Source organism: Biomphalaria glabrata, chromosome 2, assembly GCF_947242115.1.
Source record: "Biomphalaria glabrata chromosome 2, xgBioGlab47.1, whole genome shotgun sequence".
NCBI lineage: Eukaryota > Metazoa > Mollusca > Gastropoda > Planorbidae > Biomphalaria > Biomphalaria glabrata.
In genome coordinates, this window is record NC_074712.1 from 16,335,691 (window position 1) to 16,363,505 (window position 27,815).

The window sequence follows — 27,815 nt, forward strand, 5'->3', positions numbered from 1 at the left end:
CAGCCTCTCGTGAACCCTTCAGGTGGGGCACCTTTTACGGTGGCCATTCCTTAAGTCCACCACCGATATCTCATGAAATTCCCTCCATCCATTCTATCCTAATGTTATGCCGTTAATTAGATGGACTTTATATTCTGTTCTAGTTCTATTTCAGCGGATTTTTTTTTTTATTCATGACCTGCCACATCACCAGAACATTTCTCAGTGGACACTGTTAATGGGACTACAATATAACTCTTTACCGTTAAGGAAGCTAAACCCTGGCCAGAGAATGAAAATTAATTCATTTCCAAAATAATAATAACAAATAACAATACAATGAGGTGGTCGGCATCAGGCCTTTTTGTATTCCTAAAGCTGTTTCTATTGTGTTCTTAATAGCGCATGCAAGTGAAGCTATTACGTTAAAAAAGATTGAAACAGAGGCGGTCTTATGGAGTGGCGAGTGGGGCATCCGCCACAGGCCTCACTACTTAGGGGGACCGCCCGAAAGAGAATCCTTTGTCAGCATCAGCCTATAGTATAAATAAATAGTCGTGGCCCTGATATGACACTCGCTAAGGCCGCCTCTGCTCTGCTCTGTAATGTACCTGTTGGCTTATTATTTGCCAGCATCTTGTACCTGCAGGTGGACCTCTGGAAACATAAAGAACCATAATTCACTTATATAATCTCAACGTCTACGCCCAGCAGGTTATCTCCTCTTCTTTTCTATTGTAGGTCTCAAAATGTTTACGCTTATGTGAATTAGGCTCTGAAAATAGGCAGTTGCTTAAATTGAAGGAATGCTTTTTTGAGAATCCCTCTTCATTTTCGACAAAGGTATGTCTTCATGTTACTCGGGTAAATTTCTGCTTTAAGGAGCAGATAATATAATCAGTAAACTACATAGAGTTGTCTTTACCTGTTGATATTCGAACTTTCAAGAGTTCTTTTTTTTCTTCTCCCCATTTTTTTTTAAAAAAACATTCTTTTTTTTTTTCTTCGTTTATTCTACAGCACCCCACCCCCTCCAGCTAACATGAGATAATTAAAAGCAGCAGACAATATTGGTACGGTGTTGAAACCGCAAAAACAATTTGAAGAGACTGATGGGAATTGGATCTTTGGTTTTTCTTTGGTGTTGCATTAGTAAATTAAAAGCAACATTTTGTGGGTCGGATATTCACCTTGTTCTTGGAGTGATTGTTTTTCTTTTTGCAGAAACAAAGAAACATTGTAAGCTCTAAGCTCGTGTGAAGCTAGTTAACGTAAGCTCAGTGCAGAGTTTTCTTTATTTAGGGACTATTTGGAACTTGTGAGTAACTCACTCTATGACCATAGAAACAGATGAGCTTAACATCCTATAGATCGCATGGCCTATGTGAGCATTTACGAGACTTACTTAACTCATTCTGAATGTATGAGCAAGAGGCAGCTAAATAGTTGAGAATTATAGAACCGTTAAAATGTTAGAGCTCTTGCTATTTCAGAAAAAAAAATCTATTTCTTGAAAAAATGAAGTTTGAATTTTTAAATTTTAAATAGTTTAGTTTGACAAAGTACCAGTCAGATAAAATAAGGATACTATAGGGTACTAGTAGTACATTAAGTTGGCTACATTCTCTTAAGGATCGAGTGCAATTTAAAATCACATGTTAATTTCACATCCGTTTTTAGCTTTCTGAAGCAGCACAACAATAATCTAGAGTGTACTTAACCAAGAGCATTCACTATAGAAGGCCTCAACACTGACCTGCAATGTAACAACCTGTGGGCAGATTAGACCAATAGCTCGATCCCAGATCGTACAGACCATTGACATGGCAACGAGCTATTGGTCTAAACTGCCCAGATGTTGTGACATTGAAGGTCAGTGTTCAGGCCTTCTGACTGACCTGGGCTCGACTTAACGCTCTAATTCCAAATTGCCATTCAAAATTATTTATTATTTGTGCGACTATATCACTTCGCTTTTGAGCAGATTATTAGATTTACTTTTCTATTCTAAAGTCAAATACTGTGATAGCAAGGGCTGTGTAAACCTAGAGATCTGGGCTTATGTAGCTTAATAATGTATATATTTACTTTTCTATTATAAAGTTAAAGTCAAATATTCTCTGATAACAAGGGCTGTGATAGCCTAAAGATCTAGGCTAATGTAGCTTGATAATGTATATATTTACTTTTCTATTCTAAAGTTAAAGTCAAATATTCTCTGATAACTAGGGCTGTGATAACCTAAAGATCTAGGCTAATGTAGCTTGATAATGTATAGATTTACTTTTCTAAAGTCAAATACTCCTACAACCAGGGCTGTGAACAAAGTATTGCATTCATTGAATGACTTTTCTAGATCTCACTTTTGTTCCCGATTCTGTTTCTTTGGCTCACCACGTGATCTGACGAACAATTCTCTTCATTCTTGTTTCTTGCCACCCTCCGAGCTCTGTAAATGATTATTTTCTTAACGAATGTCCGCCATTTTAATTAAACGAAACAAGCAGGCCTACTTTCTAAATCGAGGTAAAAAGGTCGTAGCCCTCTAATTGTAGAGTTGGTCTTTGATCTTCAGTGAATAAAACCCGTTTGTGCTAAATTTAGACTGCAGCTTTCAGAATGTTTGTGTCCAGATGTGAAAGCAAAGAAAAGAGACATCCTGCGGGTGTTTAAGGTTCTATGCTCATTTAATTAGCTGATCTGAAGCGACTTACAAACATTACGTCACTAGGTATCACTAGGTGTCACTAGGTCTCACTTTCTCGTCTCACAGGTCAACGTTATACATCTAGAAACTATTTGCCAGTGATAATGTCAAGTCTTGAACTGACTTTCTTTTGCAAAAATCAAGACCTATCAAACAAAACTGGCATTCTTTTGCACACGTAAAGACCAATCAAAACTGGCATTCTTTTGCACACATAAAGACCAATCAAAACTGGCATTCTTTTGCACACATAAAGACCAATCAAAACTGGCATTCTGTAACACACATAAAGACCAATCAAAACTGGCATTCTGTAACACACATAAAGACCAATCAAATCTGACTATTTAAAAAATTTAACGATCTAATAAAACGGACTTTTGCTTGCCAACATTAGAACTGACCTGACATAGCTGACTTTATTATAAAAATGTAATGACCTATCAAAGCTGACATTGTCTAATAAATGTGACTGCCTACCTGAACTGAGCAGAGATGCCATATTGCCTCCGTTCTGATTGGCCTGCATGATTTATTTTGTCAGGCACATTACCTGCAGGTAGTGTCTGAGATAGGGAAGATAGAGTAGAGGCCTATTCAAACATTTCTTTTGTGGTTCACTTTGAAACTAGTCGAATACATTTTCACAACTGAAGTGTTCTTTTTGGATGAAAAGTCACTACACATAATCATTAACGACCAGAGAGTTGTTTTTTTACAAAGCGTATATCAACTCACTCTGTCTATCTGTCTGGTAAAAAGTTTGAGCATGTTCCCATTCTCGGATCAAGTTCAAACTTTGCACAGCTATTCAATGAACCTGGCAAGACATGAATCAATCCACAAAATTAACTAACTAGTTCATTCATTATTGGTGATTAATTATTTTGTTTTATATCGAAATAAGGGCAATAATTGCTACTTAATGAGAGATATAGATGTACATATAGATTTGATCCCTTTATTACGTTTTGAAATGTTTTTCTCCCACTCTCCCTTCTCGGTTCAAGTTGAACTTGTGAGGAATTATTCAAAGCCGATGACAACACACAAACATTAACCAATTAGTCATCATCATTTAGTAATAATTAGTTTATTTTGTTTTATATAGCAAAAATGGAGCTAAATCTTGTAATTTTCAGATAATAGGTAGTAATTAGCGGTTCTTTCCTTTAGATGTATTTTTTTCTATTCGCTTGTTCAATACCTAATTAGCTAATATATTTAAATAAGTAAATAAGAACATGTAAAATGTGTGATCTCTACATCATCTACCCTATAAACCACAAGGTCTGAAGGGGGAACTTTACATTTTTAGCGGCCTTAAAGGGAAATAGCGGTTAACAGTTTTGTGTGGTCCGTCACGTTTAGATTTCGTAAACTAGAAAAGATAGTGAAAATTCGACATCACGATATTTTAGACCATTCAAAATTAATTTTTTAAATCAACTATGCAAGCAGTTTTTTTCATAAAAATAACCAGTTTTACAACTAGAAATAGAAACAAACACAGGTGACTATTTACCACATTGTTAACACATTAAAGCAAACTGTTTTAGATTTTTTGTAAAACCTTCTTTCTTCATTCTACTCTGTCATTTGCCTTTGATAGAATTTCATTCTGATATTCTTTCTGAAAATACTGAAAGGTGCCTTTTTATCTGCCTGGGTGGACCACTTTGGGTACCGATTTTGAGTTTGTGTTTCCACACAAACTGTCTTTTGAACATTGTTTACTTTTACTGTCAGAAATAGATTGATCGGTTAACAGTTGAAGTCACTTTAAGAATAACTACGTCTCAATTGGAATGAAATAATGAAATGACTTTGTCAAAGATTATGTCATCTATTAATAATACATGCGAACTTTCTTTTTTAAATCTTGCATTTATTTCACTGCAGAATTCTTCTCTCCAGTTCTTTTAGAATTCGAAAATATTTTCAATTCTCTCAAAAAAAAATTTTTTTCCTGTTTTTTTTTTTTAGTTCAGTATTTAATACGTGCGAATCTGTGTTTCTTTGTAAACATAACATACTGTAGCAGGCAAGTCAGATGGAGTCACTATAAAAAAGATTTAGACCATTCCACTGAAATTATCCATTCCGCTAAAGGTTGTTTTTCTAAATTAATGTAAACTTTTATTATTTCTAAAGGAAGTTTTTTGTTGTTGGTTTATTCTTTAGAACTTTTTCATCCGTTTTCATCTTTTCTCTTTCTGAATCCTCCCGTCCACACCTTATCTTCTATCTTCTACTCTGTAGAAATACCTGAAACATGGAAAACAAACATAACCCGAACATAGAAGCTATAAATTGACCTGGGAGATTATTATAAAGCTTATATAAACTCTGTCTCTTTGTCTGGTACAAATCTTGTACACCTCATTTCTCCCACTTCCAAATTCTCGGATCAAGTTGAAACTTTGCAAAATTATCATTCTTTGGTTGGCTGACTAGTCGTGCGGTATTCGCGCTGGGCTGTCGTCTCGATGATCCTGTCGTCCAGCGGGAGTTTCGAACTAGGAAGTAGATTATCTTCTGAACTAGGGAGTAAATTATCTTCTGAACTAGGGAGTAGATTATCTTCTGAACTAGGGAGTAGATTATCTTCTGAACTAGGGAGTAGATTATCTTCTGAACTAGGGAGTAGATTATCTTCTGAACTAGGGAGTAGATTATCTTCTGAACTAGGGAGTAGATTATCTTCTGAACTAGGGAGTAGATTATCTTCTGAACTAGGGAGTAGATTATCTTCTGAACTAGGGAGTAAATTATCTTCTGAACTAGGGAGTAAATTATCTTCTGAACTAGGGAGTAGATTATCTTCTGAACTAGGGAGTAGATTATCTTCTGAACTAGGGAGTAGATTATCTTCTTAACTAGGGAGTAAATTATCTTCTGAACTAGGGAGTAAATTATCTTCTGAACTAGGGAGTAGATTATCTTCTGAACTAGGGAGTAGATTATCTTCTGAACTAGGGAGTAGATTATCTTCTGAACTAGGGAGTAGATTATCTTCTTAACTAGGAAGTAAATTATCTTTTGAACTAGGGAGAAGATTAACTTCTGAACTAGGGAGTAGATTATCTTCTGAACTAGGGAGTAGATTATCTTCTTAACTAGGAATTAGATTATCTTTTGAACTAGGGAGTAGATTATCTTCTGAACTAGGGAGTAGATTATCTTCTGAACTAGGGAGTAGATTATCTTCTGAACTAGGGAGTAGATTATCTTCTGAACTAGGGAGTAGATTATCTTCTGAACTAGGGAGTAAATTATCTTCTGAACTAGGGAGTAAATTATCTTCTGAACTAGGGAGTAGATTATCTTCTAAACTAAACTAGGATGTAGATTATCTTCTGAACTAGGAAGTAGATTATCTTCTGAACTAGGGAGTAGATTATCTTCTGAACTAGGGAGTAGATTATCTTCTGAACTAGGGAGTAGATGATCTTCTGAACTAGGGAGTAAATTATCTTCTGAACTAGGGAGTAGATTATCTTCTTAACTAGGAAGTAAATTATCTTTTGAACTAGGGAGAAGATTAACTTCTGAACTAGGGAGTAGATTATCTTCTGAACTAGGGAGTAGATTATCTTCTTAACTAGGAATTAGATTATCTTTTGAACTAGGGAGTAGATTATCTTCTGAACTAGGGAGTAGATTATCTTCTGAACTAGGGAGTAGATTATCTTCTGAACTAGGGAGTAGATTATCTTCTGAACTAGGGAGTAGATGATCTTCTGAACTAGGGAGTAAATTATCTTCTGAACTAGGGAGTAGATTATCTTCTTAACTAGGAAGTAAATTATCTTTTGAACTAGGGAGAAGATTAACTTCTGAACTAGGGAGTAGATTATCTTCTGAACTAGGGAGTAGATTATCTTCTTAACTAGGAAGTAGATTATCTTCTGAACTAGGGAGTAGATTATCTTCTTAACTAGGAAGTAGATTATCTTTTGAACTAGGGAGTAGATTATCTTCTTAACTAGGAATTAGATTATCTTTTGAACTAGGGAGTAGATTATCTTCTGAACTAGGGAGTAGATTATCTTCTGAACTAGGGAGTAGATTATCTTCTGAACTAGGGAGTAGATTATCTTCTGAACTAGGGAGTAGATTATCTTCTAGTCTGTAGAAATACCTGAAACATGGAAAACAAACATAAATGTTGGTGAACTTTTCATCTACTGTGCAAAGTGTTGTTGTAAAAAAAAGAAGCTTGAGAGTGAGAGAGAGAGAGAGAGAGAGAGAGAGGGTGAGAGAGAGAGAGCGTGGAACATAGATTCCGGTTGTTAGAAAAAAAGATATAGATCTAATTTGTAAATCTTACTTAGAACATTGAGCAAATATAATTAAAATAAGATCTATACTTCACAATTCTATTACCTTTTGCGTCACTATTCCAAGTTGAGTTGTGCTGTGACGTGTCTTAATTAAGGTCCCTAGGGTGTTTGGAATATTCTTGACTTCATTACGGAGCGCATCTGGCAGAATGGGAAATCATTATTAACATTCGACGCAGCTTTCTCATTAACAAAAGTCACGTAGGGAATCCCAGAAAGGGGCGAAGTCAATTCTAGACACAGTGGACAAACAAACACAACAAGAGGACGTTTTTTTTTTTTTTTCTGCACTACTTCCTAACAACTGCTAATGACTTTTACGACAATCATTTCCTACATTGATTAAGAAAACTCTTTGAACGACTTCTACTTTGTGATACATTTATCTGGATTTAAAAACAACAACTTTTTCTGCGTTGGAAATCAAAGGTGCGAGCTAAATATGTTACACTTGCTGTATTGCTAAACAAATATTCACTAACTTTTTATAGTGAAGAAAAAGAACTAGACTAGGTAGATCTAGGTCTAGCGACTGCAGAACAAGAGATCCTGACGGATATAAAATGACAAAGCTGTGCTTGTGTTTGCTACTATTGATTGTGTGCGTTGTTAGCAGGTTGGAAGTCAGCGGTCTTGAAACAGTAAGTAGTCCATTGTATTTTATATAGATCGATAGCAAGTGTGTTTTAAATCACTTTTTATGAGTTATATTATAAATTAGAGATGTTTTGTTTTTAAAGAAGATACTTTCTCCCCAATACGTATCCATGTCTTAATCTAGTCATCCTTGTTAATTAGAGACTTAAACTCAGTTATGTCGTTGGTTTTCTTGGTTTATTTAGGCACACCATTCCATGATCTAATGGCACTAGGGAAGAATGGGAACTTGTATGAATTCATCCTTGCTTATGAAATACGAAATATGCCTTTATCTTTTAGGTCTTGTTGATTATTTTATTAGATTGTGTTTTTTGTATTTGTAAGTTCTTGTTTAGTGTTTTATGCTACTTTTCTTTTTAGTCTTCACAGAAATTATATACCTTAATTGAGGGATTTTACTAACGATGTACTCTGGTCAAATGTGATGATTCGTTTGTTATCCTGACATTTAAATAAAATAAATTAATAGTAAATGAAAAAAAAAAGGATGATAAAGTATACGTAGACTTATTCATTAATGTAGATTTGTATCAAGTTGTGTTATGTAAAATGGTTGAATGTCCTCCAAGACGAAAATAAATTGTCTTTCGAGACGTACTGTGACAGAGTAAAGTCCCAAACTGTGGGTTGTCCTCTCCTTTCTTTGTTCAATCATTATGTAACAGGACTTCCTGGCAAGTTCTATTTTTATTTCTTTAATTAAACCTCCATTTTTTTTCCCCACGTTTTTCATCTGATCAATCTGATTAACATTAAGTAAAGATTGGCACAGCTTTCAGCGTATGTGTGTGTTTATAATAAATCTAAAGTATAATTTAGTTATGACAAAAAAATGGACGCTTATATTAATGCTTTTTATCATCATAATAGAATATATTGTCAGTAAAAAAACAACAACTTATTTTTCAACATTAGATTCTGAATTGAACTAAAATTGAGACAAGTTTCAATAGTTCGAAGTAGCACACATTCCTTTAGTGTTTGTGTAACTATCCAAATGTTAAATACTCACTCACTTCATTCTAAGTTAGATTTCTAAATAGGTCACGGAGGGCGTAGTGGCTGGGTGGTAAGGCGCTTGGCTTCCTAACCGAGAAGTCTCGGGATCAAATCTTGGTGAAGACTGGGATTTTAAGTACGGGATTTCTAGGGCGTCCCTGAGTACATCCAACTCTAATGCGTACTAACATTAGTTGGGGAAAAATACAGAACAACGACCGCATAAAACGTAAAGTCTGAAATGGTAACTTAGAGATTATTTCATAGAATTCTCAAGATGGTTTCTGGTATAAAACAAAGGCACTTAAAATGAGAGAGACGCAACTATGCTAAATGTCGTTTGTCTGGAAAACCAATTCAAATAACATGGGGAAACAATAGATTACGAAAAAACAAAACTCTCTCCCACGCTGTGAATGCGCCTTTGTTGGTAATGTCAGATTTTCATTTACATTTTTTCAAAGTAAGAGGAAAGGTACCAAGTATAACAGTACCTGATTGTACATCCTATTAACGAAGCTTACGCGTTAGTTCAATGTGTATATTCAATGCCCAGTAAAAGTTTACAAAGGTATGTTTGTTGCTTGTTTTGTATTGTTAGTATACTTCCATTCATAGATCAAATACATTCATTACATCTTTTCGGAATTAATATACATTCTTCTAAAACTGAAACGAAATAGTTCAATTATAAATATAGATTTCATTTTAAACTTTACGAAAAATTCTAAGCACATAAAAACAGTTGTAACTGAGTTTAAATTATTGGAGTCTTGTTACCTTATATTGAACAGTTACGTGAACTTGTAGTTAACACAAAGTTCTAGTGACTTTTACTAAATAACTCAGTTTGCTTCAATTTCCAATGTGCCAAACTTTGATTTCAATGAAACGTCGATACAACTTATCTGTGTGTTAAACATTCCATGATGTCCGTGTTTTATTCTCTTTTGTTTTAGTGGTCCAAACGTTTGACACTCCACTGTTTTAGTGGTCCAAACGTTTGACACTCCGCTGTTTTAGTGGTCCAAACGTTTGACACTCCGCTGTTTTAGTGGTCCAAACGTTTGACACTTTATTGTTTTAGTGGTCCAAACGTTTGACACTCACTGTTTTAGTGGTCCAAACGTTTGAAACTCCGCTGTTTTAGTGGTCCAAACGTTTGACACTCCGCTGTTTTAGTGGTCCAAACGTTTGACACTCCGCTGTTTGATTGGTCCAAACGTTTGACACTCCGCTGTTTTAGTGGTCCAAACGTTTGACACTCCGCTGTTTTAGTGGTCCAAACGTTTGACACTCCGCTGTTTTAGTGGTCCAAACGTTTGACACTTTATTGTTTTAGTGGTCCAAACGTTTGACACTCACTGTTTTAGTGGTCCAAACGTTTGAAACTCCGCTGTTTTAGTGGTCCAAACGTTTGACACTCCGCTGTTTTAGTGGTCCAAACGTTTGACACTCCGCTGTTTGATTGGTCCAAACGTTTGACACTCCGCTGTTTTAGTGGTCCAAACGTTTGACACTCCGCTGTTTTAGTGGCCCAAACGTTTGACACTCCGCTGTTTTAGTGGTCCAAACGTTTGACACTCCGCTGTTTTAGTGGTCCAAACGTTTGACACTTTATTGTTTTAGTGGTCCAAACGTTTGAAACTCCGCTGTTTTAGTGGTCCAAACGTTTGAAACTCCGCTGTTTTAGTGGTCCAAACGTTTGACACTCCGCTGTTTTAGTGGTCCAAACGTTTGACACTCCGCTGTTTTAGTGGTCCAAACGTTTGAAACTCCGCTGTTTTAGTGGTCCAAACGTTTGACACTCCGCTGTTTTAGTGGTCCAAACGTTTGACACTTTATTGTTTTAGTGGTCCAAACGTTTGACACTCACTGTTTTAGTGGTCCAAACGTTTGAAACTCCGCTGTTTTAGTGGTCCAAACGTTTGACACTCCGCTGTTTTAGTGGTCCAAACGTTTGACACTCCGCTGTTTGATTGGTCCAAACGTTTGACACTCCGCTGTTTTAGTGGTCCAAACGTTTGACACTCCGCTGTTTTAGTGGTCCAAACGTTTGAAACTCCGCTGTTTTAGTGGTCCAAACGTTTGACACTCCGCTGTTTTAGTGGTCCAAACGTTTGACACTCCGCTGTTTTAGTGGTCCAAACGTTTTAGTTTTCGATTACGTTGTTTTATTGATCTTAACGTAAGCCTTTGTTTCAGTGACCTCTAAGCTCAGCTCTTCTTTGTTTCAGTGACCTCTTAGCTCAGCTCTTCTTTGTTTCAGTGACCTCTTAGCTCAGCTTTTCTTTGTTTCAGTGACATCTAAACTCAGCTCTTCTTGGTTTCAGCGACCTCTAAGCTCAGCTCTTCTTTGTTTCAGTGGCCTCCATGTTTGACACAGCTTGGCCTTAGGTACGGTGCTTACCAAAGTAGGCCTGATTTTCAAATAGAAACCAACAGTGGTGTCCCCCACCATGTTAGACTGAATGGACCGAAAGCCTGGATTCCCGAGAAAAATAAAAATAATTATGTCAAGGTAAGTCCATATTTTAGAAAAACTTGGTGATTATATAAAATATAAAATACAAGTCCAACACAGTCAAGCGGACACAAGAATGACAATACAACTGAAAAAAAAGCAAAATATAAAACATACTTTTAAAATTAAAAAAATTATATTAAGTATGTATCAATTAGTTTGGATCAGTCATGTAATTAAATTTGTTATAGATCTAGACTAACAATAATACATCTGTGCTTTTAGAAATATATTTTACAGATATTATTTAGTGCAATTTCATGCTTTTAGCTTTCTCAATACGCCATGATCCCATCTAGACCATTTGGGAAGGAGTGGGGAAAAAAGGGGGGGAGTGTGTGGAAGAGAAAGAACAGGGGGGTATCTGTGTGACCTTTTTTGTCAATTTCTTTATATAAAATAGGTGATCGACCTGAATTTGAACTCGTTGCCTTGGCTTTAGAGGCAACACCATTAACTCTCTACCAGCGAGGATTGTAGAGTCAGGGCTTTGTTTTTATGACGGTACGCACCGGTACGACGTACCGGTACCTTTTGAATGTGGGGAAAAATGATTACTTTTCTTGTATTTTAACGTATATTATTAATGTATTAATAGTTAAAAGTTAGGCCTTCAATCACTAAGTAGCGGCACGACTACCTATAAAGGGGAATAATTCAGCTTATACCATCACTTCAGTCTAGTACATTATCTTTCCCTTGTTCGAAATACGAAACAAAATAATTAATTACGAATATTTTATTAATAATAATTCTTAATATTGATTCTTGTTTTGTCAGGTAACAGAAATAATTGTACGAAATTCCAGCTTGATCCGAGATTGGGAATTGGGTGTGGTAGAAATAAGGTGTACACACTAGACTGGCAGACAGAGTGAGTTGATAGAAGGTTTGTCAAAAATAAAAAAAAACGATGTTTATTTACAAAATGGGTTTGATCGTCACGTTTGTAAATCCGTCGGTCTTAACTAACAGTTCCTTCACCATACTTTTTTCTTCATATGATACCCAAGCCATATTCTCTAACGATTCAGGTCAGCGTGCGAATCAGACAGGACAGACGTACGAATCAGGCAGGACAGACGTACGAATCAGGCAGGCGGGCTAATCTCTAGTGACGAATTTTGTGAGTTCTTAGAAGCATTGGTGGACTGGCCTTCGTGTAAATGTTTAGTGGGTCAGCACCCAATGAGCCGGTGGAGCCGCTGCAAAATGAGTCGCTTGGAATGACACTAAGAATTCTAAAAAGATTTGTTGACCGTGGATTAAGAACAAAATAGGAGAATTCTAGAAATGGAATTGAGATGCTATGGAAGGATAATAGGTATCTCCTAAAAAAAAAAACGCATGACAAATTAGGATATTCGAAACAAAATCAAAAAGGCAATCGAGACCCACGATGACCCGTTAACCATTGTCAAGAAATGCAAACTAAAAATTTAGATCATATTACACAAGGTCCTCGGGGGCTCGCAAAGACCTTCTTTGGTGGAACAGTACCAGGACAACTGTTCAAAAATGATTAAGGGAATGGTGAAGTTGGTGATGACGTACATGAAGATGATTTGGACGATGTGACACAGAGTAGTTCGCAATTAGGGCGCGGCTAGGTCTTCAATGTCTATGTACTCTTAAGTAATGTCCAACGATTTCAAAATCATCTAATTAAAAATTCAATTCAAAAGTAATTAAGGTTGTGATTGTACTGTACTTGTTCAGCCTACCTAAATGTTAAAACAGAACACTTGACGTAATACTACATATCCGTGCACTCAGTTTTTTAAACATTATTCAGCGTAACATATTTTGAGGACATGTAGGTCTACAATAGGATGGCCCACACAAGGTACACTATTTATTGACCAGATTGTATGGTAATGTCAGGGCCGATTTTAACACTCAGTCCGCCCCTGCTTGTGAGACTTTAATTTACCTGTTGCTGTTTCAGTATACTGAATAAATATTTTCTAATTTGCATACTGACATTGGTAGCCTACCTTGCACGCTAGACATCACAGTCCTGGAGGAGCTGAATACGAAATACTTACAGGAGGGATATAAAAACATTGGATCAAAGATACAAACATTCCGCTAATACGTTGGCTCTGTGGTGCGAACTATTTAAAGCGTCACTGCACTCTTAGCCATGCTATGCATACAAAAGTAAGATAACCAAATCTTTGATAAAACATGACAGTTTTGCCGCTCTCCTTTACATTTGGCCATGTGATTATATGTGACTTCATGTGTGGGCACAACAGACCCTCAAATGCTGCCTATGAGTTTGTGTACATCACAAACTCCCTTTATTAGCCTTTTAGGGATTACTTTTAAAATGATAAGAGGAAAAGTTAATAATCCATTTGTACGACAGAACGGAATCAATCATTTGTAACTGCTCTAAAGATACGAATTGCGGGGCTCAATGTGATGGATACTTGCGAGGACCCTCGTCGAATTTTTTGGTTACAATAACAACCATTACTTTTAATTAGATCATTATATCATCATTTGTTATACAATATGCATTGGAGTCAAATCAAACGCAATAGGCGCCAGTGGGTTAATTAAAGTTACCCAATCGTACGATACACTAAAAATGTTAACCCCTTAAGTCCTAATCTTTAAAAGCCTGTGCAAGAGCCATGACTGATAGTGATATGCTAAATGCATATTACCAGACGCGGGGCCCCATTGGAGCAATCGGTCAAATTGGTCTCAAACCTCTCCAGTATCTAGGCCTACTTCAATGTCCGTTCTAAGTTAGAGTACAAAGCTTATATCAACTCACCCTCTGTCTGTCTGGTACAAAGCTTATATCAACTCACCCTCTGTCTGTCTGGTACAAAGCTTATATCAACTCCCTCTGTCTGTCTGGTACAAAGCTTATATCAACTCCCTCTGTCTGTCTGGTACAAAGCTTATATCAACTTACTCTGTCTGTCTGGTACAAAGTTTATATCAACTCACTCTGTCTGTCTGGTACAAAGTTTATATCAACACACTCTGTCTGTCTGGTACAAAGTTTATATCAACACACTCTGTCTGTCTGGTACAAAGCTTATATCAACTCACCCTCTGTCTGTCTGGTACAAAGCTTATATCAACTCACCCTCTGTCTGTCTGGTACAAAGCTTATATCAACTCCCTCTGTCTGTCTGGTACAAAGCTTATATCAACTCACTCTGTCTGTCTGGTACAAAGCTTATATCAACACACTCTGTCTGTCTGGTACAAAGTTTATATCAACTCACTCTGTCTGTCTGGTACAAAGTTTATATCAACTCACTCTGTCTGTCTGGTACAAAGCTTATATCAACACCCTCTGTCTGTCTGGTACAAAGCTTATATCAACTCACCCTCTGTCTGTCTGGTACAAAGCTTATATCAACTCACCCTCTGTCTGTCTGGTACAAAGCTTATATCAACTCCCTCTGTCTGTCTGGTACAAAGCTTATATCAACTCCCTCTGTCTGTCTGGTACAAAGCTTATATCAACTTACTCTGTCTGTCTGGTACAAAGTTTATATCAACTCACTCTGTCTGTCTGGTACAAAGCTTATATCAACACACTCTGTCTGTCTGGTACAAAGTTTATATCAACACACTCTGTCTGTCTGGTACAAAGCTTATATCAACTCACCCTCTGTCTGTCTGGTACAAAGCTTATATCAACTCCCTCTGTCTGTCTGGTACAAAGCTTATATCAACTCCCTCTGTCTGTCTGGTACAAAGCTTATATCAACTCCCTCTGTCTGTCTGGTACAAAGCTTATATCAACACACTCTGTCTGTCTGGTACACATTTTGTGCAGATTATTTCTCCTACTTCCCATTCTCGGATCAAGTTGAAACTTTTGCACAATTATTCAGTTTTCTTAACAAAATATGAATCAATAAAATAATTAACCAATTAAGTGATAATGAGTTAAATTTGATATAAAAAGGGAAATAAGGGAAATAAATCTTACAATATTGAGAGATATGACTGTAAGCCTATTCACGCAGTTGTTTCCCTCATATAAGCTTTGTTTTATGCTTAAAGAATTTTTTTTTCAACTGTTGCTTCTTTGTATTCTATTTTGTACAAAACCACTTATCAAGGTAAACTTTATCAAGTACCTAACTGAACATGGCTTATCAAATTGTAGTTCTAGGAACTGTAGTCCTAATGTGAAATGGATCCAAGACTAGTATATGGCATGTATATTGATCTAGTCTTGTATAATTTATTCTGCGAAAGAACGTGTTGAGTATTTACACAATTTGTTTTAGAATGTTTAGAATTTACCACACGTCTTGCTGAGCCCTAATGCTAACAAAACGCAGGACACATTTCATTAGGCAACATCAGTGGCGTATCCTGGGAGACGACTCTGAGTCCTTGTCCATTTCCCCCTTACCTCCATTCAAACCTGGTGGAGCAGGTAAAATAATAAGAATAGGAAAAGTTGAAATATCTATCCAGTACAATCAGGACCGGATTAACCAATAGGCAACACAAGATGTAGGCTTATACTGGCTTATAGTTTAGGGCCTCCAAGAAATATTTAGCTCTGACATATATCTACATAGCTCAGCTTAGGGTCTTGTTTAGTATAGATATGGCATGAGTACACTTGTGCTACAGGTCCCAGCATTTTTCTCCACTTTAACCAAATGCGCTTGGTGATAGTGTCAATTTTATGTAAAGAGGGAAAAGGGGGGGGGGGAGGGTGTCAAGCTTCGTCCACAAGGCAGAAGTAGGACATAACATAATGAGGGCACTTTTTTTTTAATACGCTCTGCATTCGCAAGGTAGTAGACATCTGCGCTTTGAATTCTATTTGACCATTTGTGTATCATTTTTAATTTTGAAAAAAAAAAATAACTAGGGAAGATTGTGAGAAATTTGAGATAGTTGATCAATGTTAAATATTTGTGTTCTTAAAAATGAACTTCTTATAAAAAGTCGGTGATTGTTTAAGTTATGGCCCCTTATCTCAAAGCCATATGTCACTCTCTTCTTGTTGTATTTTGTGTGCTCTTAAAAGTTCTATAACAGCTAATAAGGTTCTTAGCACATTTGTTATGATAAACTCCGATTATACTTAATTATACTATGATTGTATTCATTGGTTGAGTTTATTACGTCAACAGGGTCTTACTTGGGTTAGGACGACCTAAATATTATCTCCATTTCGTGAAATACACAAATCACTAAATGCTGGAAGTATTCACTTCTAACTAAAGCCCAGAATGCTGGAAGTATTCACTTCTAACTAAAGCCCAGAATGCTGGAAGTATTCACTTCTAACTAAAGCCCAGAATGCTGGAAGTATTCACTTCTAACTAAAGCCTAGAATGCTGGAAGTATTCACTTCTAACTAAAGCCCAGAATGCTGGAAGTATTCACTTCTAACTAAAGCCCAGAATCCCTGGAATTATTCACTTCTAACTAAAGCCCAGAATGCTGGAAGTATTCACTTCTAACTAAAGCCCAGAATGCTAGAAGTATTCACTTCTAACTAAAGCCCAGAATGCTAGAAGTATTCACTTCTAACTAAAGACTAAAGCCCACAGTAGGCTGTAAGTAGAATACCTAATATGTACGCGGAGAACAAAGACATCTTGTGTATGTGTTGAAGATTGCCTACTGGCTTTGTATTCACAAAATGAACTATTTTCAGATCAGCGTCTCTCAACCTGTACTGTTAACAGCCTTACAAGTCCAGGTAGAAGATGAATTGTCTGGTAGAGTATCGTCCCTTCGAGTCTCCACATCATTAGACTGCTTGAACTACAAGGCAGAGGTAAAACTAATTACCCAGGATTCATTCATAGATTGTACATATAAGACAGCAGCATGTGACACACGAGGTTCATATTGATGCCTTTTTCTTTGGGTAGATCAGCGGCAAATCGTTTCTTCGTTCGCAGTTAGCAAGCAGTTACATTTGTTAATGGTAAAGAGAGCTTACACAATTTGTATAATTATTTTAATTAATAGTTCTTAATTTAATGTATATATGCTACTTATCATGTTACCCCTACCCTCTACTCTCCAATAAAAATAAATCACTGCGTTGAGCAGGTGTAAGTACGAAAAGTATTCTAGGAATTCAATGTAAAATAGGGCCTCAAGTGCGTAAAGGAAAATGTTAAAATGCATTACTTTATGTATGTTTGTGGGTGCTACTTATGAAGTTCTAAAGCGTGGCCCTTTGTTTCGAAGATCTAAGAATGTTTCTTGTGGCCTTCACAGGAAAATATTTTAAAATAATATTCAAAACGAGGCTCGTGTTAAGCAACTTCATTAGCAACTAACAAACGAACACTTCAACAACTATTTGACATCATTTTAAAAGCAAACACCGTCTTAAACGTAAAAAGACCAAACTGTTCAAATACAATCCAACTGTCTGATGCATACTTCACATGTAGGAATAATGTTGAAGTCAAACTGTGTATGAGCATTTCGTTTGCTAACTTTATGTTTTGTTATCTGTAATGGACAATTGTATGATGAATTTCCACAAGGATCAAAATGATACTATTATTATTATTATAGTATTAATAATAATTATTGTTATTATTTTATGGGTGTTAGTTTTTTGTTAGGTAATGTCAAATGTTGGTCAGATAAGGTTTTTAAAATTCTTTTTTTTTTTAGAAACTTTCTTCTTAATAAACACTTGAAACTAATTCTGGATTTTTAATCCGTATGTTTTAAGTAAAATAATGTTACTGACATCACTTATGTCAGTACTGCTTGACGACATTATACCTCAACTTGGTTCAACACAATGTTTTCTGGGCCTGTCTACTAAAATGGCTTTTCTTTGAGTCTCAGATGTCTGTCGCGCACCCTTTGTGAGAGCTTTCCAACTGTCTCTTTCTGCTGCCAGCTACTTTCTCTATGCCAGTCAGGGCGAAATGGCGCCTAAGTTCACCTTTTATAGCGCTTATGGGGGCACCTCTGTTAGTCATCCTAACTTTAAGCTCTCCAAAGAAGATCGCCTTTGGCATACGGCAGTCTCCAATGCGGGATTAAAGTGTTCGACACAGCACAGCTGTTGAATAGTAATTAGTGCTTCTATACTGTCTACATCTAATTATGCTTGATTACATAGATAATAAACTTCATATTGCTTTATTTTATTTGCTTTAGACATGTTTGGTTTTACTCCCCTCCTACTACACTCACTAAGATGGTGTCCCATGAGAGCATCAGTTTTCTCTAATCTAATCTCTAATCTAATCTCTAATCTAATCTCTAATCTAATCTCTAATCTAATCTCTAATCTAATCTCTAATCTAATCTCTAATCTAATCTCTAATCTAATCTCTAATCTAATCTCTAATCTAATCTCTAATCTAATCTCTAATCTAGGTGTCCTAGATGTGAGTGTGTGTGTGTGTAGACAGTGTAGGAGTGACAAACTAAAATATTCAGACGCATTTTTTCTACCAGTTTATTCATGGCTATTTCCCCCTCCTCCCCCTTTGTCCTTGTCTAGAACTACAGCATCAACTATTCACGTGATGAGAAAGACGTTAAGACTGTATTCCTGCGCAACGTTCAGTTTGTGTCTTGTGTGATGCTGGAGCCCATGGAATTTTCTGGGGTCGCCCCTGCATTGAGAGTTGAGTTCCTTGGATGTGGTAAGACTTTAATGATACAGACTTATTACAGACCACCCATATCTCGCTTCTTCCACTCTCTCTCTATTTCTCTCTCTCTCTCTCTCTCTGTATACCCAGACCACAGACCGAATCTCTCTCTCTCCTCTCGACAATATGCCCAGACAACATACCTAGAATCTTTATATATTGTTACAAATGAACAGTGATAGGTAGAGGTCAACGTATGACCCCGGCGAGATGACACAGCAGCTAGTGTTCCCTGGAATCTACATGTACAAACAAAGACAGGATGTGACGTGTCCACACGTGTTGTTCCAGGGGACGAACAGATCTAATTGGGGGACAGTTACTAATGAACAGTGACAGATAAAGGTCACTACGTGTGACCCCGACTTGATGACACTGCATCGAGTGTTTTCTGGAATCTACGTGTATAAATAAAGACAGGATATGACGTTTCCTCACGTGTTATTTCAGAGGATACTAGCCGTGTTTGTGCAACTTTGGACAAGCGATTAGGGACTCTATATAAGCCAGAGAGTTAATGTGAAAGTCAGTCGTATGGAGTCGTGAGTGAGCCGTTACAGTCGATACAGACTATGTAAGACGTGTGCGGCTCTGTGGAAGAGAAATGTGTACGACTCGATGCAAGTTAACTAGGGTAGAGTTAACTGGAGTGGACTACTGTCGTTAAAGTCTATACAGCGAACAGTGGACTTGAGCCGTTACAGTCGATACAGTCGATGTAAGACGTGTGCGGCTCTGATTAGGTAGACTTGAGTACGACTTGGTTCAGTTTTGGAGACCTGGAGCGACACTGGGAAGTGTGTCGTTGGTCTGTTCTGTGGAATACGGCTCGATGCAAGTTGAGAAGAGAGGAATTGCAACGAAGTGAAGAGATGCAGTGCAACGAAGTATAGCTAACTGTAAACTGACAGATATTGTACAGTCTTCTACGCTACATGTTACAGTAATGTTAGAGTTAATAGTCATTAAAGTTATATGAAGCTGAAAGTTGAGTCGTCAAGTTCTTTGCAGTGTTTTTATTTATGTGCCAACTAATACATCTAGCCAGAAGATTCAGAAATACGTAACAATATTATTGGGCAACCAAACCTATAGAGGGGAATGCCCAACTTATCTTATCTTCTTATCTTATATAATACAGACGTTACTTCAAAAAAGAAGATGATTACGTCCTACGCGTCATGCATTTAATCATGCATATTAACCAATGACTTAAATTCTGCTAAGTCACTAGTTTTCCTGGCTAGCTCAGGCAACCCATTCCATGCTCTAATAGCACTGTTAAGATCCTGTCTAACCAACCCGTTATTATTCCTTTAGTACAGCTAATATCTGCTAAAAATTAAACTGGCGTCTGCTGTAAATATACGTAACTTTTTTTTATGTTGGAGCCTGACATCAAAGAGTTCTCGTCCTTTGTTTAGTTGGCGACTGAAAAATAAAAATGTAAAAAAAAATGTATCAAACAACTTCCGGTTTCTATTTCTATTGGATCCGGTGGAAGCATGTGGTTTACAGTCGGCAAGAATTCTGTGGGGGTAAAATATGTTTTATTAATTATTATTTCTGTCACTAACCTTCATAAAGTTTCTATACATGTATTACTAACTACCAAATATCTGGTTTTTTGCGTGTAACAGCTAATGACTTCCAGGCTATAAAAGAAATGCTGAGAAATGTATGTTTACCCACTGGACACAGAGAGTGACAGAGACCACTTACTCTTTCACATTATCCTCCCTGCCCCCCCCCTTTCTCTGACTTGTCTCCCCTTGCATTATTTGTATTGCTTTTATCTAGCGCATCATGTCATGATTATAGTATGCTCAGTGCACTATGGTCCAATCTCTTTTGTGGACCAGCGGGGACTAAGGGGGAGGGGGTATTTGGGAGAAGGTTTCCGTACTGTCTTTATGCGCTCAGCACAACAGAACACTGCTCTAGTTGGGGTTTGAACCCTGGATAGGTGGCCAAGCGGTTTTAGCCTTTCAGCCACCCAATCACCTTGTATCCAGCTTCTCGTCAAGTTGTCACTACTTCTCACGTCTCTAGGTCAAACTCCTAGGCCCCCCCCCCGTCCCAATTTCACGTTCTTCACTGTCTTATTTTCATCTCTTCGGCCCCTGCCTCTATCACCATTGTTATCTATCTATCTATCTATCTATCTATCTATCTATCTATCTATCTATCTATCTATCTATCTATCTATCTATCTATCTATCTATCTATCTATCTATCTACCTACCTACCTACCTACCTACCTATCTATCTATCTACCTATCTGTCTATCTATCTCAAATATTTTCAAACGTTTTCAGTTCAATCCCAAGCGGACACGTGTTCTAACAATATCCATCCAATCACTGACGAGAAGACAGCGGCTGGAGGACGTATTTTGAAATATGCTCACAGCGTGGTCTTGATTTGGCTGCAGATACAAGTTGAACAAGAAAGTTCGGAGAAAGTCGCTGAACTTGACATTTACTACAGTAAATCTTGTGAAGAATGGTCCCGGTACGAAACCCAGAAAATGAACATTGTAGGTATATAATTTAGATAGTTAATATCATTACATATATGTATAAGAAATATTTTTAAAGTGTTTTACACCTTTGTATTCCCCGAGTGTCTAGATAACTGTCACCTTAGAGAAGTCAACCAGCAAGTTGATCACTCTTGACCTCGAGTCACCAATACGGGCACGATGTTTTAAACTTATTTCTCCTGGCCAGTCTGTCATTGGAAACTTGAGAACCAATGTCTGCAGTAAGTACATCTTGAAGTCAACATTTCAATACAACAACATCTAGGAATTCACTGGTACAACGCACGTATCCAACAAATCTGGACTGTTTAAAACTAATCTTTTTTTAAATTGGTAAATGCTATTTTTCAAAGATTTTTTAAACACAAAAATATTCCCCAGATGGACAAATGATTTCACAAGTGCAAGAGCTAGAGTCAGATGCATGGAAAACTCCACATTATGATAAAGGTAATGTATGAGAGTTACACCCCATTATGATAAAGGTAATGTATGAGAGTTACACCCCATTATGATAAAGGTAATGTATGAGAGTTTCACTCATTTGATTCATTGGAATATGTTCTACTTTTCCTTTCCTTAAGAGTTGTTTTAAATGTCATGTGAGTAAAACACAAGTTAACAATGCAAGTTTGTTTTCACAAAAACTCGAAATCGGCCTATCCAAAACGCGTATTTTTTGTAATGTCTCTGCTGCCTTTTAATTGTCGAACATTTTAACACAACATATATACACGGCAACGTTATATACAGATCTCATACTTCACTCGCTGGCTATCTCTCTCTCTCTCTTGTTTACACACTCGTCACTTCCCCCCAAGTCCCCTAACTCTCGATACCCAACACTTGACCGTGTGTCATGGTTGACCACACAGTAACCATGTCACCACAGCATCTCTCAACGATGTGTTCAGATTCTGCGACATATTTAAAGCTCTTCTAGTTGTTTCGTCAACACAAAGGAATAAAGGAGTTCCTCAACATCAGACGAGTGTGAGACCAAGGTGTATGCCTATCATATGCCGCATTCCTCTTCTTGCAAGTCATCGACTATGTGCTGAAAAAAAAACGAATCAGGAAGCATTCGGTATCTCATGGCGTGAACCAAACCGACTGAGGGGCCCTTAATTTTTCGGACGTTATTTCATTTCTCAGGAGTTCAATTAAATATGGGAAGCGTGGTCGAACTTGGCTTGAACTTGGCTTGGCTTGGCTACCTATGATTCAAAACTCGACTCGAGCAGAGTTGTGTTTACTTAGCGCCTAAAGGCAGCACTGAAAACCTTCTCCCAGATATCCCCCACTGGTCCACAATTGAGATTGGACCATAGCGTTCTGAGCATGCTATAAGCATGAAAGTAGCGCTATATAAAATGTAATTATTATGTATACAAGAGATGACGAAGAACCTCGATAGAGATGCACTAAAATTGGTCTTTGGATAAACCTCGATAAAAGTTATGCTTATTGTCTGCAGGTCTACGCTGTCACATTTGGTATCCCCGTCAACATGGGTCAAACACAGCTTGAAGAAATATAAAAACTCATTTACTTGAAAGCGTTATTACAAACGATGAAGATGCATATTATAATGTTGCATGCCCGATAGGGAAAGCAGAAGTCGTCTCTAAAAAGCTACGTCCTACCTGGGCAAACTAATCAATTAGACCAAGATCCACATTCTCAATACAAAATAGTCTTCCATCTTGTGAATCGTGGACGATTTGATTCTAGACTTCTTTTGTCCTTAAAGAAGGGCTGTAACTGTTGTTGGCACTGCAATATCAACTAATATAGATTACACTTATTACTCTATAGCTGCAGTCGTTGTTTGTAGCAGATCTGTTGTGTTATAGGGTAAGTTTCATGGTTCTTTAAGTTGGTTGCGGGCTTCTATTGGTGCACTGAGTCTTCAAATCACAACCGTATTCTGTTGTACTTTCTGAAATAGGGAATGTTTGGGTAATACTTTGGTCTCATTATCTCCATCATTGATCAGCCGCACATAAACCCCAGGGTGTCACTGAGTACAGGACCTAAGGGAACATCTTTTTCTTTTCTAACAGAATTTTGTGTGTGTGTGTGGGGTTATCTTCGGGGAGTAAACATTGAGATAAACCCATGAACAATTAGTTTAACCACGGTCTGTGATTTTTAATACTTTTTCGTAACTGTTTGAATTTTCATGCAGCCTCGTTTTGGAAACGTGCATAACACAGGAATCTAACACTTTGTGGCGTGCACTTCCAGATACAACGTTCGTTTATTGTGTTTTATATGTTTCGGATGTTCTTTCAGAATTGAAGATTATATTTTAGTCGTCGGGGGATGGCTGTAGGAAGGATTTAAACATGGTACCATCGAGGCGACCTTCCTGAGTGCATACCATTATTGGACATTAATATAAAAAAATGTAACAATTATTTAAATCACATTTTTTGTTATTATACAGTTCGTAATTTATAATTGTTTCTTTTCTCTTAGACGTACTAAGTGACCAGCAATACACAGAATGTAAGTGAAGTCATTGTATTTCCAATAGTTGGTTATGAAATAAGAGATTTAAATGGACAGTTGCTCTTTAAATGTAATGGATTGAGAGGGTAAGAATAGATTGATTAGTTCTGCGACACCTGGTTTGCCAGTAGAGTTCTTCTCTGTCATGTCTATTTCTATGTCTTGTGAAGTAAATGGAAGTACCAAACACGCTCAGTAAATTCAACATATCTAATCATTATTCTACTGAAGTAGCAATTTTTAATGTCAGTAAATCTCATCTTGCATGTTACAAATATGGTTGTTTTCTTATATACCACTGTTTTGTTTTGGATGTTTGACTTGTAGAGTTTAGATCTATGTTTAACGACAGTATCTGGGCTGGTTATAGTATATAAATATTAGTTAAAGTTTAGTGATAGTAGAAAGTTCTAGTTTTATTTATAATGAATTATATTTCTAGATTCTTCAGAGTCAGAAAAAGTTGTCCCAAATCTTATCGACATTATACACCACAAGAAACTCGTGAAAGAAGCGCCAATTGAAACATTTGGTACAATCAAAACTTCAAAACAAAATTCTGTACCTTCACCAAGTGTAAGCACCACATTAGTATCTGAGACAATAACAGACAGAGACAATGGCTCCCATGTGAAAGAGAAGCCAATAGAAACATCGGATACAATAAAAGCTTTAAAACACAATTCTTTATCTTCAACAAGTGTAAGCACCACATTAGTATCTGATCTGATAACAGACAAAGAGAATAACTCTCAAGTAGGGCAAACATTATCAGATGATTTAGACAACGTAACAAGCATAGCTGACAGTACACTATTGTTAGACAAATATCTCAATGATTCAAATTATGAAGACTCTTCAACGACCACCACATCAAATGTGGAAGAGGTCAAGTTAGCCCCCAAAAATAAGGAAACTAGATCCCAAACTTCTGCTCTTCAAGAGACTGCCGAGTACACAACTGAACTGCTTACAGAATCAGCGAAAATGGCAGTTGAGGCTACTGAACAGGCTACAGTCATTGAGAGGAAGGAAGTAGAGTTCACCACACTTTCTTCAACTTCAACTCTGGAAACTGGGACATCAGATATTCCCGTACTTAACACCCCGGTTCTATTGGAAGAGAATGTCTATATATACAACCCACCTGCCCATGTGCTCAACAGTAGTGAACTACAAGATTTGTTTCATTTCAACTTTGATTCACCCGATGACGATAAACTGAAGCACGGTCTTCAAACAAAGAAAATGGATGATCTTCTAGAGTTGACACCAGTGACTCTGGACTTGTCGCATATAATCGATGCAGACGATGGAAACGATACTTCACACAATGATTATCTGAATGACTCAATAGTGACTGGAGCTCTTACATCAGTTAACAGCAATGAGTCCGTGAGTGACTCTTCAGAATTAGAAAATAACTTTTTCCTTCAGCAGCACAATGTGTCCACGAATACATCCAATATTAGTGAGTCACGTGCCAGCGAAAACCAAAACTCATCATTTTCTGTCTCAACAACTCTTCATGACACTGTCACAACTAACCAGAAAAACTCAGGTAATGGGTTACATTCTAATCTTTTTTTTTTTTTTGCATTTATTGAGAACAAAACGAAACTGTTCGTTTTTCTTAGTAGGCCTACACAAACTAGTCTATAATTAGTGAAAAAAAATAAAATAAATGAAAACCCATCTATAAAATATCAAAAGCTTCACAGTATATTAAACATGACTATTTAATGTAGTACCACTCATGTTTCTCACAAAGAGCAGAAGAGGTGAAAGCGAGTAACTGGCTTATCTTATCTTATGAAACATAGACGTTACTTTAAAAAAAATGATTACGTCCTACCCGTGTTCCTAGGTCAATCATGTTAATCATTGACTTAAATTCTGCCAAGTCACCGGTTTTCCTGTCTGGCTCAGACAACCCACTCCATGCTCTAATAGCACTAAGAAAGAAGAAGCAGTTTTACAAATTTGTCCTAGCATATGGAACTAGGAATGTGCCTTTGTCTTTGCGCCGACACCTGTAAGCTTCGGACAGGAGGGGCTAGTTAGTCATGGCTGGCTGCCCACCTAGGAGAAGAACAATTCTAAATTCAAACCTCTGCTGCCTTGCAGCTCTACCCAATCATGAGAAAGGCTATGGGAGTCAACCCTGAGTTCCTGCGACGCTGCTGACCTCAAACTGTATCGGCACTTGCCGCTCCTTTGGATATATCAGCTGGGTGGTGATGGGGGTGGAAACTGATGTGTGGTTGAAATGGTTCCGACCACAGCTAATGCCCAGGCAATCCTCTGATTTCCATGAAATGATCCATAGTCGTTTCCAGACTGAAGGAAACCATAATGGTATTTTATTTCAAGATCATTTTCAGGTCTTTCATTCAAGACAAATAAGATTGTGGTCAAATCACTGCCAATAGACTCAAATGGTCACATCCTGTTACTCTTTGAATCGGTCTATATCAGACCTTACATATAAATCTCTGTGCTTGCATGTGGACTTATCGTATTCAACTATACAGAAACAGAAACAAAACATCTTGCCGTAACGCGATTTTTACATTATCCACTTACTCTGTCTGGTAAAAAGTTTGTACACGTTGTTTCTCCCACACCCAATCTCGGTTCAAGCTGACATTTTCCATTATTATTTCTTTTATATGACAACATAAGAATTAGTAAAAAAAAAAGAAAACGCGCACACAAAAACCTATTAGTTAATTAACTATTGGAGTCGCGGTGGCTGAGTGGTTAAGTGCTTGGCTTCCGAACCAGAGGTCTCGGGTTCGAATCCTGGTAAAGACTGAGATTTTAAATTTCGGGATCTTTGGGCGCCTCTGAGTCCACCCAGCCCTAATGGGTACCTAACATTAGTTGGGGCAAAAAAGTAAAGGCGGTTGGTCGTTGTGCTGGCCACATGACACCCTCGTTACCCGTGGGTCAAAGAAACATCATCTGCCCAATAGTTTGAAAGGGGAACTTGACTTTACCAATATACTATTGGTAATTAATTATTTTCTTAGCTATCTCGAACAAGGGAAAGAAAGTGTTCTTGACTGAATTGGTGACATAAGCTGAATTAGTCCCCTTTGAAGGTCGTCGTCTGAGTCTTAGTAAACGCAAACATTGAATAGGACGAGACTATAGAAACAAGAGATAACTCTACAATCTTCCATGTTTATAAGATCTTCACTAGCGGAGTGGTTACCGTGTTTGTTTGGGAAGGCTGGAGCCATGAGTTCAAATTCAGGTCGTTCGCCCTTTTTTTTTAAAAAGCGTTTTTAATTGTTACTCTATTACAAATTTAATTACATGACTAGTCCAAACTAATTGATACAACTTTGCTTAATATAAGCTTTATTTTTAAAGTATTTTTTAATACTATATTATTTCATATTAATATTTTTACTTGCCATTTCACAATATTTTGATACGTAAAGATAATAAGGCATGTGTTCGAGTCCGAAGATTAAGGAGGAGTGCAGTATGTCACACGGCTAGCAGTCCTAGCTGTGCCAGCGCAGACAATTACAGTTGTCTAAACCAGCTAAATAGCTGACAACATTATATCAGAAGAACAAGCGGGTTTTAGACAAGAACGTAGCACAACAGAAAGCTCAGGATACACTGCAAGAAATACCTTCAACACAACAGAAACCTCAGGATACACTGCAAGAAATACATTCAACACAACGGAAAGCTCAGGATACACTGCAAGAAATACATTCAACACAACAGAAACCTCAGGATACTCTGCAAGAAATACCTTCAACACAACAGAAACCTCAGGATACTCTGCAAGAAATACATTCAACACAACAGAAACCTCAGGATACTCTGCAAGAAATACATTCAACACAACAGAAACCTCAGG

The 27,815-nt window shown here is 37.2% G+C and overlaps 1 protein-coding gene across 10 annotated transcripts in view; it reads left to right on the plus strand.

The window, feature by feature from the left end:
• The first annotated feature begins 1,027 nt into the window (after positions 1-1,027).
• The window catches only part of LOC106076846 (uncharacterized), a 38,572-nt gene continuing 11,784 nt past the window's right edge, over positions 1,028-27,815 (plus strand). The window contains exons 1-10 of one of the 10 annotated variants that reach the window (XM_056019392.1): positions 1,028-1,400; positions 7,136-7,673; positions 11,057-11,212; positions 16,884-17,006; positions 18,714-18,858; positions 21,186-21,406; positions 21,501-21,633; positions 21,794-21,862; positions 23,897-23,926; positions 24,372-25,490. In XM_056019392.1, coding sequence (XP_055875367.1) covers positions 7,596-7,673; positions 11,057-11,212; positions 16,884-17,006; positions 18,714-18,858; positions 21,186-21,406; positions 21,501-21,633; positions 21,794-21,862; positions 23,897-23,926; positions 24,372-25,490 — 2,074 coding nt within the window. In that variant the 5' untranslated portion in view covers positions 1,028-1,400; positions 7,136-7,595. Of the gene's footprint in view, positions 1,401-7,096; positions 7,674-11,056; positions 11,213-16,883; positions 17,007-18,713; positions 18,859-21,185; positions 21,407-21,500; positions 21,634-21,793; positions 21,863-23,896; positions 23,927-24,371; positions 25,491-27,815 lie in introns of all 10 variants that reach the window. The other 9 variants (XM_056019393.1, XM_056019388.1, XM_056019396.1 and 6 more) reach the window with 9 other exon arrangements.